The sequence below is a fragment of the Malaclemys terrapin genome, chromosome 3 (assembly GCF_027887155.1).
Source record: "Malaclemys terrapin pileata isolate rMalTer1 chromosome 3, rMalTer1.hap1, whole genome shotgun sequence".
NCBI lineage: Eukaryota > Metazoa > Chordata > Testudines > Emydidae > Malaclemys > Malaclemys terrapin.
Genome location: NC_071507.1, coordinates 51,147,023 through 51,160,829, shown reverse-complemented (window position 1 = coordinate 51,160,829; position 13,807 = coordinate 51,147,023). Strand labels below are relative to the sequence as shown.

The window sequence follows — 13,807 nt, the reverse complement described above, 5'->3', positions numbered from 1 at the left end:
CAGCCCCAGGGCTTTGGGCTCTGTTCCCTGAGTTCATCACTTCTAGCCCCCACTGCTTCCCCTAGTGCCCCACTGCCCCTGGCTCCCGCTGTCTCCATACCCACCTCCCTATCCAGGGCTCAATTTGTCCCTGGGATTGCCAGGGCTGAATAAGTCTGCCGTGAAAAGTGATATTTGTGTGTTTGTTAATATCACTTTTCACAGCAGACTTAGTAGCTAGCAAGCCTAAAAAAAAAAAAAAGCAACCAAAAAAAGCAAAAGAAAAAGTAAAAAGACAAGCATGTGCAAAGTACCTTATTTGTGTTTCTATTCTGTTTAGGTCCAGCAGGAATAGAGACAACTGTACATTATTTTTATTATTGAGTCTGCTAAAAAAAAAACCCTACATAAATAAATGACAATGATTTGGACATGGATATGTGCATATTCATTTATTTTTCCTAAAGTTAATTGAGTATTTTAGGAAAAATTGTCAGAGCAGCCACCAGCAAGAGCTGGTGGCTGCACTCTGAGGCCACCAAAAAATTTGTTGTGAGAAGCCCTGGTTTAGACAGTAGGCTCTTCGGGGCAAGGACTGTGCCTAGGACAACGGGGCATCTGTTGGGATCTCGAGGTGACACTGTAATATAAATAATTAACAGTAACAGAGGTAATTGTAGATATTTCTTGCTACTTGGAACTCCAGGAAAGGCAACAGAACAATGCAATGGGGAAAGGCCCGTGCCTGCCATTTGTACAGCTAATGTTCAGTTTGCTCCTCTTCCTGGGTGTTTTGTACAGCATCAATAGAAAGTGTTTCAAGATTTAAGGATCCCCTCAAAATATAGTTTGTCAAAGGGAAAGGTGATAATAATCCTCCAGAGCCTTAAATTCCAGAGATTCCCAAAGCAGGTTACAAAATATAAACATTGCATCACCCATTACTTTCAAATACAGCCAGTTTTGGAGTGGAGGAACTAAAGAGGAAATGCAGTAAAGAGAAGTTTTACATTCAGTACAGGCTGTACATTTATCCCCTTTAGTTTACAGGGTAGAGGCCTGGGCTTTGGTGCCCAAAGGTTTGAGTTTTATTTCATCTGACAGCCCAGGGCAGAGATCATGAGAAAGTGATGGGTATGGGATTTTTACTCCTATGGACCTCAGATACTCAGAAGAAGCTCCCCCTGACAGTCGGAGTGTATAACACACTGGCTAGGTGGGTAATGTCCCCTTCAAATGGCTGAGCCACACAGTGATTAAGAGCTGATTCCTACCTGCTAAGTGGTCACCCCTTTAGTTCAAATGGCAGAGGTCTGTGCTTTGGAACAAAAAGGTCCCAGATTCTGTTCCCATTCTGGGAGCCAGTTTTTGCAGACTTCTGATCAAGGGAAGAGGCTGTTAAAAAACAAAAACAAAGAAAAGGACATCTGCTTAAGGGGGATAACAGGCACTGGACACGCACATCCCAGTTAGGAGGAGTCCGTCCACCTTACCAAACAGGCAAGAATGGAACTATCAGTAACACTAGTTGACAGATGCTAACATCCAGGCACCGTGCATCACTGCCCACACTAGAGGGAAGCTGCAGCTTTAAGCACGAGCCACACCCAGCTTTTGCTGCAGATTTTTTTCCCCCTCTGATGATGATTCACCAGCTGTTCTGGCTCCCAATACTGCTGGTGCTGTTTACTTCAGGTTTCCTACGTCTCTGCTAAGCAGAGGTTTGCATTTTTATGTTACCTACAGGAAAGCAGACGGCAGCAAAACCCCAGCAGCAGCGGGAGGAGGCAAACATGTCTGGGATTGCAGCTAAATTAGCTAAGGAGAGGGAAACAGCCAGGGGTTTAGGCTCTAACGCAAAGGCGTTTAAGTACCTCAGTCAGGACTTTGAGACGCTGAGGAACGAGTGCCTTCAGGCAGGGAAACTCTTCCAGGATCCATCCTTCCCTGCGATTGCCTCTTCTCTGGGGTACAAGGAACTGGGACCAAACTCATACAAAACTCAGGGCATCACGTGGAAGAGACCAACGGTAAGAGACCTGCGTGATGGGCCCCATGGGCAGCAGGGAGGAGGGAGAGAGAAGGGGGCAATGTAAAGCACAGGGCAAAGCCATGCCATTGTCAGGAATAGCTGTGCAGACTTGGCTGTGCGGGGTGGCTGCAGGGGTAAGGGTGGGCTTTCCCCCTCGCCCCCATATCCAGGAGAAGTCCTGGGGGGAGGAAGATATTTCTAAACGAAAGAGTCAAAGGATACTTTCTATAAAAAGCTAAGCTGGATTTTTCAGTGCATCATGACAGCACGAGAACTGCAGATGGGCCCAACCCCCCAATCTTAACCTCCAATCTCTGAATTTTAGGGAGGGATCTGCTCTGAATTTTGCATTAGGTCCCTCTCTTTAGTAATGAGCCAAACCCAGTCCCTGGGATGTGACTACCCTAAAGTGGTTGGGGATTTGGATCAGGAGTTCCATTTATTGGCTTGGACCCATCTTTAGCAGGAAGAGAGATTAATTTACACCTGACTGGGTTATAGAAACTGTTACTCTTAAAGGGAGAGGGGGAAGTCACGTGGATTGGAGGACCCTGGCTAAGCAGGACTACCTGACAGCTGTTTAGCCAGGGAGGATGAATGCACTCTTTCCAAGCTCAGCACACACAGCAGTGAAAGCCTGTCTGTTGATTGAAAACTTTCTCCCTATCCCATAGAGAAGAAAAGACATTACTGGTTCCCAGAATAGCAGCACGCTGCTAGTGGACCAAGGGGGGCACCTCCGAGCTGCATGGTGCTGTCACGCAGCCAAGACATGAGGGAGCAGATGCAGGAAGTTAATGGTTCAGCGATGTGTAACAGGCAAAGCTAAAAAATTCCAGCAGTTCTGTTTGGATTTATTCAAACCTCTTTGGTCTAGAAAACTAGCTGGAAGGTTTGTGGGAACTATGGGAATTTCTGGGCTTGAAATGCTGAGGCACAAAAATGAACAGGAAGGTTAAGTGACACTCTGTTTGAACGTCAAAGAGATTCAGTCCAGTTCAAGGGCCAGAGTCACCTGGTGTAAGGCTGGAGTAACTCCAGGGGAGCTATATTGATACAAACTTGGGCCCTGATCTTCCTCTCACATCAATTTCATAGTTATGCCAGATATCTTGCTTATCTTGAGTTCAATACAGGAAATATTTTTACTTTTAAGACAGGAGCCAGTATTTAAGCCAGCCAGAACCATGAACTCCATGAAGGGCAAGACACAAGAATCCGCATTCACATTCCGTTGCCCTCCCACTATGTTTTTCAGTTGAAGACAGCTTTTTTTTTACATGTAATAGTGCCAGTGGGCTGTTATCAGCTGTTAGTTGACTTGTTTGTTTGCATTCCCAATCTACCTAACTAATTCAGCATGGTTTGTTCATATCAAACAGGTGTAAACAGGCATGAATTCATGTCCCAACTCTCACACCATCCCCACCCTGAGATCCACAGCCTACAGCTACACAGGTCTCTTGTGAAATATACCTGTCAAGTTTCGGAGTTGTTACAATGGATTCTGTCCCCATCACTATCTATTTCTTTTCCTTCTCTTCATCCTACTAATGTTGCTTGCTTCATTCTTCATTTTCCAAATCACGTGATAGTCTTTCCCATTTTATTGTCCCTATTTACACCCCTTTCCTCTCCAGATATCCTTTCCTCTACTCTGACTGATACAGGAAGGTTATATTTTCCTGCCAGCTGTCTAGCATCCCTTACCACTTAGGCACTAAACAATCTTTTGTAGAGGTATAGCTGAATAAAGCTAGTCAAAGCTTCACTCTGATTTCTGCACCCTTTGCAAAGAGCTACATTCATCCTTGGTGTAGTAGGAACTCCTTAGGGAGGAATTTGGCTCAAAGTGGCCCCAAGGAACATTGAAACAGCTCCAAAAACAAATGGAAAAATCCTTCAGGGGTAAGAGCCAAACAACTAGAGCCCAATCAATATGCTATTTTATGAAGGGGCTGGTCACCAAAGCTCTGTTTATTCAGGGAACCCGCTGTGGGGTGGCTGACACTGTACAAAGTTTTCTCTGCTGCTTATGTTTTGCCTTCGAGCCTACATTACCTCTGCAGACAAGCATGTTTGCTTTGGGTACCATTTTGATCTGTCACCACAGAAAGCTGCATTTCTTAGCACAGGGATGAGTTGTCCAAGACATGGAGGCTGTTCTATACAACATGCCACTCAGCCTTCATCCCTGGCAACGTAAAGCAGCTGGCGCTTACTCCGCAATTGCCAAGCACCCATTCAGATCCCAGCAGAGTCCTCTCAGCTGTTAATCCTTCCAAGGTAGATTGGAGTTCTCCGCAATTAATTGTCTCAAGGTCCTTCAAAGATTAGGCATTAAAATCTTGTATGTATAGGCCTCAAATTGTGCCTGTTGTAAAAACAGATATTTGCCCTGGTTTTCCTTGGCCATGATTTCCCTTCCCCATTGTTGTGCTGTGTTGGTACACCGGCCCCCTCGCCCCGCTCTGCTCCATTCTTGACACGGTGGTATCCTCTCTATGTAATGGTTTTGATATGCTTTGCAATGGAGGGGGCAATCATAACTAAGGGTACATTTTAGTCCTGGGTATTCTTAGTAAAAGTCATGGACAGATTATGGGCAGTAAATGAAAATTCATGGCCTGTGACCTGTCCATGACTTTTACTAAAAATACCCCTAACTAAAACTTGGGCCAGGGACCGCAGGTGCTCTGGGGGGGCAGGTTGCAGGTGCTGAGGGGGAGGTGGGTGGCAGCTCATGGCCCAGAACCCCCGCTGGTGCTGGGGGGAGGGTTGATGGAGCTGGCAGCCTCCCTACACAGCTCTGACTAACATGTCCCTGCAGCTCCTAGGGGGAGGGGCAGCCAGGGGAGCTCCGCGCACTGCTCCTGTCAGAGTGCTGGCTCTGCAGCTCTCATTGGCTGGAACTGCAACCAATGGAAGCTGTGTGGGCAGCAACTGCAGGCGGCGTGCTGAGCCCTCCTGGCTGCTCCGCCTAGGAGCCAGGACCATCTCCAGGTTTTTTGCCGCCCCAGGCACACACCAAAAAAAAAAAAAGGGCCAGAGTGCTGCCCCAAGCACATGTTTGGGAAGCTGGTGCCTAGAGCCAGCCCTGCTAGGAGCTTCAGGGACATGACGGTGGGAGCCTCCCCCGCCGGTAAGCACCACCATGCACCCCAAACCCCTGCACACACCCAAACTGCTGCTGCTTACATGTATCCAAACTGCTGCTGCTGGCTGCTGCAGAAGTCACAGAATCCGTGACTTCTGTGACCTCCATGACAGACACGCAGCCTTAATCATAACACACCGTGGCTGCAAACATACAGAAACTAAAGTTGTCGGTAAGGAACAGACTTGGGATCTCTAGCATCTTAAGTACACTGCCTATCCCTATGCCTATCTATTTATTAAGTACTTTATGTATTTCATTCCAGGAGCTGTGTTCTAATCCCCAGTTTATTGTTGGAGGTGCCACCCGCACAGATATCTGCCAAGGAGCCTTGGGTAAGACAGAAATCACCTGTTTGATTTTCAGTTGTGGCACCTGTTAGTGTTTCATGATAGACTCTTAAATAACTGTTTAATTCTCTCTCTGGTTTCCACCCCCTTGCCTTTTGCCATCTCCCCTTGTATTGTTGATGATCATGTTTTATCTGACCTTCGTTGAAAGCTCCTCCAGATTGGATTTGGTTTTCTTTGTCCATTGTATGCAGCACCATTGTCTGAATTAATAATGATGATATGTGACAAGTGCCCAACGCTATTATGGTGGGTCCCATGTTTCTCCTTTGTGTGATGGGTCAGGGCGCCGCCTCTTGCCTCTATTCTTGGGTGTCAACAGCTCTGCTAGTGCCCTGGTGGGGAAGAGAAGGGGACCCAGGCCCACCCTCTACTCCAGGTCCCAGCCCAAGGGCCCTATGGACAGCAGCTGAGCACTTGAAGCTGCAATTCTTTCCCCTAGGTTACCTCCCATTCTGCCCCTTCAGCTTCTTCTCTGGCTTCTTACCCTCTCTCCCCTTGGGCAGGGCTTCTCTCAGTCCTCTGTGCCTGGGGAGTCCCTCTGCTCTGCTTGAGCCGTGTTTCCCTCCCCTGGTACTCTGATCCTCTGGTCAACAACACTGCTTCTCCAAACTACAATCAGCTTCCCTTCCCTCCTCCTATCTGCTTGAAGCAGGGGTTTTTATTAGGTCTCTGGCAGGGCCTTAATTGGCTCCAGGAGCTTTAATTAACCTGTAGTAACCTCTCCTCAGTCCACAGATTCTGATCATCCTGGGGCTTGTATACCTCCCATCAATTTCTCTCCTGCTGCCATCTGGCCCCACTGTATAACATACTACAGTTAATTTTCTATTCTATATAGGTTCTAATACCACGCTCATCACTGTAGTGTCTGAGCACCTTTCAGTAGTGCCTTAAGTGATGTGACTAATAGCTGCTGTGTGTGGTTTGTTCTCTTGTCCTCTCTGCAATGTGCAGTGGGCTGTTTTGTTTTGTTTTTTAATTGACAACTGTGCAGAGTGGATCTACTAGTCCTGCAGTTTAAAAAAAAAAAAAAAAATCAGTGAGGAAGGAAATATTATATGCAATTTCATGGGTCCAGGAGCATTTCTAAGCATTCCCTTGGGAACTACTTCATAATGGACCTTCTGGTGTATTGACCCATTTTGATTTTAAAACACTATCAGATTGGGGCTCGGGGGCATGGTGGCCTAGTATGGTCTCCTCTTGACATTTCTTCCGCTGCAATATATCTAAAATCCATCCTTTTCTTTCTGTCCAAAGAGTCAACACTCTCATCCAGCATCGCAACTCCAGTCATGACTGCTGTTATTTATTATGTGTATTGCCAGAGCACCTAGCAGCCCCAGTTATTGACCAGGTTCCCATTGTGCTAAGCACTGTAAAAACACAGAACAAAAAGATGATCCTTGCCCTGGAAAGCTTAATTCCTTCTGTTTGGCTGCCCTAACACCTGCATCACCTCCATGCTGCCAAGATCACCTTTTTTGTTTGTTGTGATGATCACATCACTCTCACACACATTCATCTGAGACCCTCCTCTAGCTCCCTGTTGCACTGCATAAAGTTCAAGCTTCTTGTCCTCGCCCTCTAGGCCCCTTAACTCTGCTCCTCCTTCTCCACTCTTGTCTCCTATTACATCGTCCCTTGCCACCTCTGCTTCAATCAACCCTGGCACTAACTGTTGTGGTCTCATCCCTCGAGCACTCTGTGCAGTCTGCCATGACTGGCATGTACTTTGTGCTTCAGAGCAAATATTGAGCGATTTAAAGCAGCCTTGCCCATGCGTGCCTGGCTGGACAGTATCTCATTTTAAAGATCTTGGCCTCTCTTTCCTTTGGTCACTTGTTTGGAATCGTCATATTTTTTTTCAGTCTGAATGACTGACTAATTTTAAGTTAAAGGAGAACAACAAAACAAGAAAGAGAACAAAAGTCAATCTCAAAATGGCAGCTGGCCCTGCACACAGGCAGGCTCCTGAGAAATTTAGACCTGTGCAGTACAGAGAAAACAAAAACATGAGCACATATACCATATCTCTGAACAAGCTTGTGTTAAGCTAAAACTAACACAAGGGAATGTATATCCATCCCTCCTGCTGTATATGTCTATTACTGGCTCATTCCTGAGCTGCCGGCCACTGAGTTTATGCAACTGCAGTTCCAACTGGTTCCAGGAGTAAAAAGTTCAAGATGAACCACGGAGCAAGGTGAAAGTCTAGGGAGTGCCTATTCCAGGGAGAGGATCTAAATCCTGCAGTGAAAAATCTCAGTAATCTACTCCAGCCCCCAGGCAGTTAGCACTGCTAGGGCTGAACTCACCAGAGGAGAGCTTCTAGGCCAGACTGCAGTACTGCGCTGGCTTGTGGTTTCAGGCAGGTGCTAGTAGGGGGAAGAATGCCCATATCCACAATGCTGCAGGAGAAAGAAATTGGTTAATGAGGGAGTAGATGATGAGGCTATGGGGTGTAATGTAGTCCTGATTTTTTTTTTTATTTTTTATTTATTTATTTATTTTTTTTTTTAAATTTTTTTTAGTGCAGGAACTCTGCCCTGACTGGTGTGATCCCTTCCCCCCCAGCCCCTGGTGTGTTTCTGTAGAAAAGGCGCCCTCCATGGGGCGTGACTCGCAAGTCCAGTGCATGTGAGGTCAGAAGTGCAGGAACACCTTTCCCACTGGTTCCCACCCCACTATTTTACTTAGCTGTAATACACTTCTCTATAGAGAACACTTTTTTGATTTCAGTTTAAAGAGATAAAGTGCAACTAACTGAAGGGAAGACTCTGAAAATCATTGTTTAGTACAAAATACAAAGGGATGGGCATTCCCAATATTTGCTGTTGTGTTTTCGCCATTGTTTTTTCAGTTAGAATTGGCAAGCAATTAAAGGCCAAAAGCATTAAAGATCGCTTTTCATCAGAACGATGTGGAGGCAAGACACCCTTCATTGTTCATTTCAGATCCTACTGCTGCTGTTTTCAATTTATGGTTACAATTTTGCACTAATGAGGAAACGGGGTTTTGGTTCATTTCAGAAAGGAAACTGTTATACGTGGCAATCAGAGCGACTTCCTGCTAATAATAAGTAAGGCACAATTTCTGTAAAGAGTCCTGAAAATCAGAAACCATAGTTACATTGTGACAAACCTCTGGCCACCTATGGCGTCACAGTTATGATGACCATTCAGAAAGTCACCATTACAGCAGGGATAGAGAACTCCAAAACCACAAGATCCTACCTCTTAAACTGAAGGAGCATCTCTCTTATTTGCTCACAGTATGGAATGTATTGTTGAATAGTTCTAATTTTATCCAGTACAGGGCAGTGACACACACAGTAGCCATTCATTACAATGTAAAATGTATAATACATTAGGTTCTCAAAAGCACCAAATATCTCCCCTTTAGGGTTAGTTTGTTTTTTCAGGAAAGGTGATTTTATTAATTATTATTATTATTTATTATTACACAATTCTTACAGTTCTGGTGACAATTGTATTTAGTTCAGCAACATCAGCTCAAACATTACTCAGCTATGGTATTTGGCTTAAAAAAAACCCATCAAATGGGATGTAGTGACTCATTGTGGCAGAAGAGAGGAAACAATGGCCATTGCATAGAGGATGCTTATTCATTCTTTACAATTTTTTCAAAAGGAAGTAACCATGGTATCACAACACTGGAGCATACACAGCACGGTATCTCTCATCTGTGTTTAGACACACATGGCTCCTCCCTAGAAAAAAAGTTTGAAAAGTATAACAAAAATCAGATAGGGCAAAGTCCCAAAATTAGATGTGTGTTTTCCTATGATGGGATTACTGAGTGTGTGTGTGAGTAACCCATCCATTCCCCTCACTTACTCAAACAAATTAAAACCTGGAAATTGTAATGCCTTATCAAAAAATCAGTCACTGTACTCCAAGTAATGATCATGTCTACTAGGTGCTTCTGATGGGAAGCCCATCTAGGAGAAGAGGAGTATAACAGTGGACATCATAATGCAGTTTACCACTGTGACTATAAAGTGTGTCATGTGGTGGCTACAAGTGTGTGGACTGTCTTCACTTGATCAGCTGCATCCTGGGCTGGCTTGGTTGGTTGTTTTTTGACCCTAGTATGGGATGGGAAGTTCTTGGAATTATCTCATTTGCCACGGTGTATCCCATCCTGCAACTCCTGGTCTGCCGCATGCCAGTATGTTCAGGAGCATACGTGCTAGGTGCGGTGAGTATTGGGGGTAACTCCAAAGGTCACATACACCAGGATTCAGAATGCTCAAACTTGTGTATGGACCCATCAGCCAATATTTTAAAAGGGCTTAGTGAATTCACAAGGGAGCAGCATTTGTAGCAACAGTCCTTCTCAGTGACTAATTAAGGTGCCTTGTTTGAAACAAGTGCAGAGGGTTCACACCAGGCACCTTAATTAAGTGTTCTGTGGGGGTGGGGTTATGGAGGGCTGCGGTGGCCAATAGGGTGCATATAGAGTACACAAGGAGCAACAGCCACTGTTCCAAGCTATAGGCTGGAAGAATGACCAAGAAAGGACTACATCACAGCCCTGTGACCTCCTCAAGTGTGTTGGAGGGACAGCCCTTGGAGTAAGTTAGAGCAGGCCCTGTGGGCTGCTCCACAGACCAGAATAGCTAGAGCACAAAGCCCTTTGGTCATTTCTCTTCCCATGCTCTTGGTCCACCCCCTCCCCTCTTCCTATGCCAGGAGCTGCAGGGAGGTAGGCTAGGACTGTGCATGCTCTGATGATGGGGAATCTCTTACCTAGAGGGACCATTAATCTCTTCATAGCAGAAGACCAACATAAAGGAGCTACAGTGGGGGCCAGAATTTGGCCCTTGTCTTCATTTGTTTCTGTAAGGCCCATAAAACGTTTTTGGGTGCTCAGCATTAATAGCTTTATAATAATATTTGTGAGGGATCTTGGAGCACCCAGGACTGTGAGTCACCTTGTTACCCCCTGCCTGCAACGTGAGGGAGTCTTGCTGGTGGTAGCTGGGTGTCAGCTGCCTACCACTACCACTCTTTCAGGCACTCTCCTCTGGACTATGCCAGGCCTGTCCATGCCTTCAGGTTAACAGTAGGTGCACTCCAATCCCTGAGCCCCTTGAAGCATTCCCCTGTGAGGTCCAGTCCCTGATACCGGTACTCACAGAAATCTCAGATCCTCTGCCCCAAAAGGAGTGGTGTGCCTCAGTTTACCAGTTTTACCTTAAAGCTCTGTCCCTGTAAAATGTACAGCACTTAAATAACCCTCCTCTTCTTTCTCTACAAGAAAGAATAGAGATAGCAGAGAGTGGCAGAAACAAATGGTTACACTACAAAACAAAAATCAGAAAATGCAAACTAGGGCCTACACTTATTAATAGTTACCGTTCCTGTCTAATAAAGTAGATTTCCCCTGCAAAGTTCAGTCTGTTGCAGAACTGGCTGGCTTCACAGAAACCAGAATCCAGACTTTCACAAAAAACATCCCCGCTCCACAAGCTTCATCAGTGCATGGATACAGCCTGCCTCTCCCCGACTTCTGTTATGCTGAAAAATCTTTTGTTTCTATTCATAGACAGGGCGATCCCCTGTCTGTTCTTGTAATGTTCCTCTTTTACCTCCACGTAGTTTCCATTGTTTGCAGTTGACTCTGATAGTTTTCCATTGTTAGTCTTGGGATGCAGCAATGCTAGACAATTAAGCCTTGTATTATATCATTGGCTAACCGGGAAGGGGTGGCAACTCCGTCCTGCTGGAATTATCCTATGGCCTCATTTTTAATCCAAGACCATAAAGCATACTTTCAATATAGTTACATTATTCCTTAAATATTATCTGTACATGCCTCTCACAATGATTGAGTCTCAATACGTTGTGAGCTTCCTGTAGATACCTTACATCAGGCCTGCACAACTCGTAAAGCAGCAAGGGCCATATTACTCCAAAGAAAACAGCTGAGGGCCGAAACCCTCCAAGCGCCGCCAACCCCTCCCCCCAGCACCACCCAGTCCCCCCGAAACACAACACCCCCCCAGCACCACCTTCCCCACGGAAACAACCTCCCCGGCGCCGCCGAAAGACGCCCCCCCCCCTCCCCCAGGCCACCTGCCCTGCGGAAACAAACCCTCCTTCCCCAGCACCGCCCAACTAAAAAAACAGTATTGAACCTCGGTAATTTGTTATAGCGGTTCCCTAAGGTAGTATAATTAAGGTAAAAGAAAAATGTCTTTTTGTTAGAAGTAGAATAAGATCTTCCCCCCACTTTGTAATTAATTGCCCTGTTGAATGAATGAGGTGTGAATGAGGAAGGTGTGGAAGGCAGCACCTCCAGACAGCTGTAACCCTTGGAGAGGGCAGGGCCGGCTCTAGGATTTTTGCTGCCCCAAGCAAAAAAAGTTTTGGCCGCCCCTCCCTTTTTTTGGTGCCTCTAGGCCCCCGGCCCCGCCTCAACTCCACCCCTTCCTGTGTAACACGTCTGGCCTTCCAGTTTAGGAAACTGCTTGTTTTGCTGGTGCCTGGAGCTGGCCCTGGGAGAGGGGATCAGTAGAACAGGTCAGCCACCGATTCGCCGCTCGCCTCCTCAGCCCGCCTTCCCTGGCTTGCCTACTCACTCCCTGCCACTGCCCGCCCATTCACCTCCTCAGCCCCCCCTGCCACCGGATTACCTGCCCCCCCGCCACTGCCCGCCCACCTCCTCAGCCCCCCACTCCCCCGGCTCGCCTACTCACTCCCTGCCACTGCCCGCCCTCTCACCTACTCAGCCCCCCTCCCTCACCTGCCACTTGCCTACCACCCCCCTGCGGGCCGCACAGTGAGCCCACCTACTCAACCCCCACGGGCCGCACAGTGAGCCCACGCGGGCCGCCTGTTGTGCAGGCCTGCCTTACATGTTACCCCTCATGGATAAATATGCTACAAGACATGTATTTGGTGTAGTGAGTTTGTCAGACCTCAGATGAAAGGAGTTTGCAAAGAAAATGGGGACCCTCTGCCAAAGGGCCTCTTTGTCATAATAACTTCACCCTCTGCTAACAGTAATCCTACCTTGTATGTCTTTTTGGTCTGAGTCTCTTGCACACAAACACAATTTCTTACAAGCTTGGGCTCGAAATCACAAAGGCACTAGCAGCCTTCACATTCGCTTTGAGCCATTAGCATTACAGAGGCATGTGCCAGGCCATACATGTCGACTTCCCTCTGCCCCGTGGGTGCTCAACCCCCCCCTGCCCCTGCATCACCCTCACCGCGCCCCAATTCCACCCCTTCCCCCAAGTCCCCGCCTCTTCTCTGCCTCCTTCCCTGAGCATGCTGTGTCCCCGCTCCTCCCCCTCCCTCCTGGAAAGTCCGATATGCAGCCAAACAGCTGTTAGGCGGTGTGGGGGGAAGCACTGGGAGGGAGGGTGGGAGAGAGAGGGAGGAACGGGGATGCGGCACGCTGGGGGGGGGGGGAGAAGGCGGTGAGGAGGGGGGAGCTTGGCTGCCGGTGGGTGCAGAGCAACCCACTAATTTTTCCCCATGGGTGCTCCAGCCCTAGAGCACCCATGGAGTCTGCACCTATGTGCCAGGCTGTTGGGCAGCCGGCCCTCACCCTTATCCCTGGTGTATAGAGTGAAGACATTTCAGATGATAGGATTAAGTCAGTCAGAAGCCACATGCTACTGCAACAGTGGGGCTTCCTGACTACCGGTGCCAGGTACCAGCACTGCCCCACCCAGTACCCCTCTGTCTGCATCTTTGTTTATCCAAGAAATGCTCCCAGTCCAGGCTTTTTGAGATCTCATGGTAGATAATTAGCAGTGGATTGTCACAGCTGCTTCCTTCTAGCCAAAACCAGCTGTGACGGCTTATTTGCATTTCCTTAGAGCAGGGGTTCCCGCAGCTCTCATTGGCCAGGAACAGCGAACCACGGCCGCTGGGAGCTGCGAGTGGCCATACCTGCGGACGCTCAGGTAAACAAAGTGTCACACAGCCCGCCAGGGGCTTACCCTGAACAAGCGGCGAACCAAGTTTGGGAACCCCTGCCATAGAGGGTAGTTTAAATACATACTTCCACTGAACCTCTGCAAATGATTCATGGGGGAGTGCTGACCCCATCATCTCTCTATTTAATGGAAGAGTAGCTAAACTCTTAGAAATATTAATGAATAATCAGTCACAAGTGAGATATATTAATATTTCTAACACTTATGACTATAATCTAAGTTAACGCACCAAGAGATAGGTAAAGATAGGATGAGGAACACTATATGCAGGAAACACAATGACAAAAATAATGGGTGCCTCATAC

The 13,807-nt window shown here is 47.1% G+C and overlaps 1 protein-coding gene and 1 long non-coding RNA gene across 2 annotated transcripts in view; one reads left to right on the top strand and one right to left on the bottom strand.

Annotated features, from left to right (window-relative positions):
- Positions 1 to 519: 519 nt before the first annotated feature.
- On the bottom strand, positions 520 to 1,943 carry LOC128834391 (uncharacterized). Its single transcript, XR_008444422.1, has 3 exons — positions 1,854 to 1,943; positions 1,254 to 1,374; positions 520 to 619 (listed from the first exon to the last, which is right to left on the bottom strand). It is a non-coding gene; the product is annotated as an uncharacterized LOC128834391 (long non-coding RNA).
- CAPN2 (calpain 2) overlaps positions 1,621 to 13,807 on the top strand; it is a 52,864-nt gene continuing 40,677 nt past the window's right edge. Inside the window, exons 1-2 of the mRNA XM_054023071.1 lie at positions 1,621 to 2,009; positions 5,434 to 5,503. Of these exons, the coding sequence (XP_053879046.1) occupies positions 1,713 to 2,009; positions 5,434 to 5,503 (367 nt within the window). The 5' untranslated portion in view covers positions 1,621 to 1,712. The remainder of the gene's footprint in view (positions 2,010 to 5,433; positions 5,504 to 13,807) is intronic.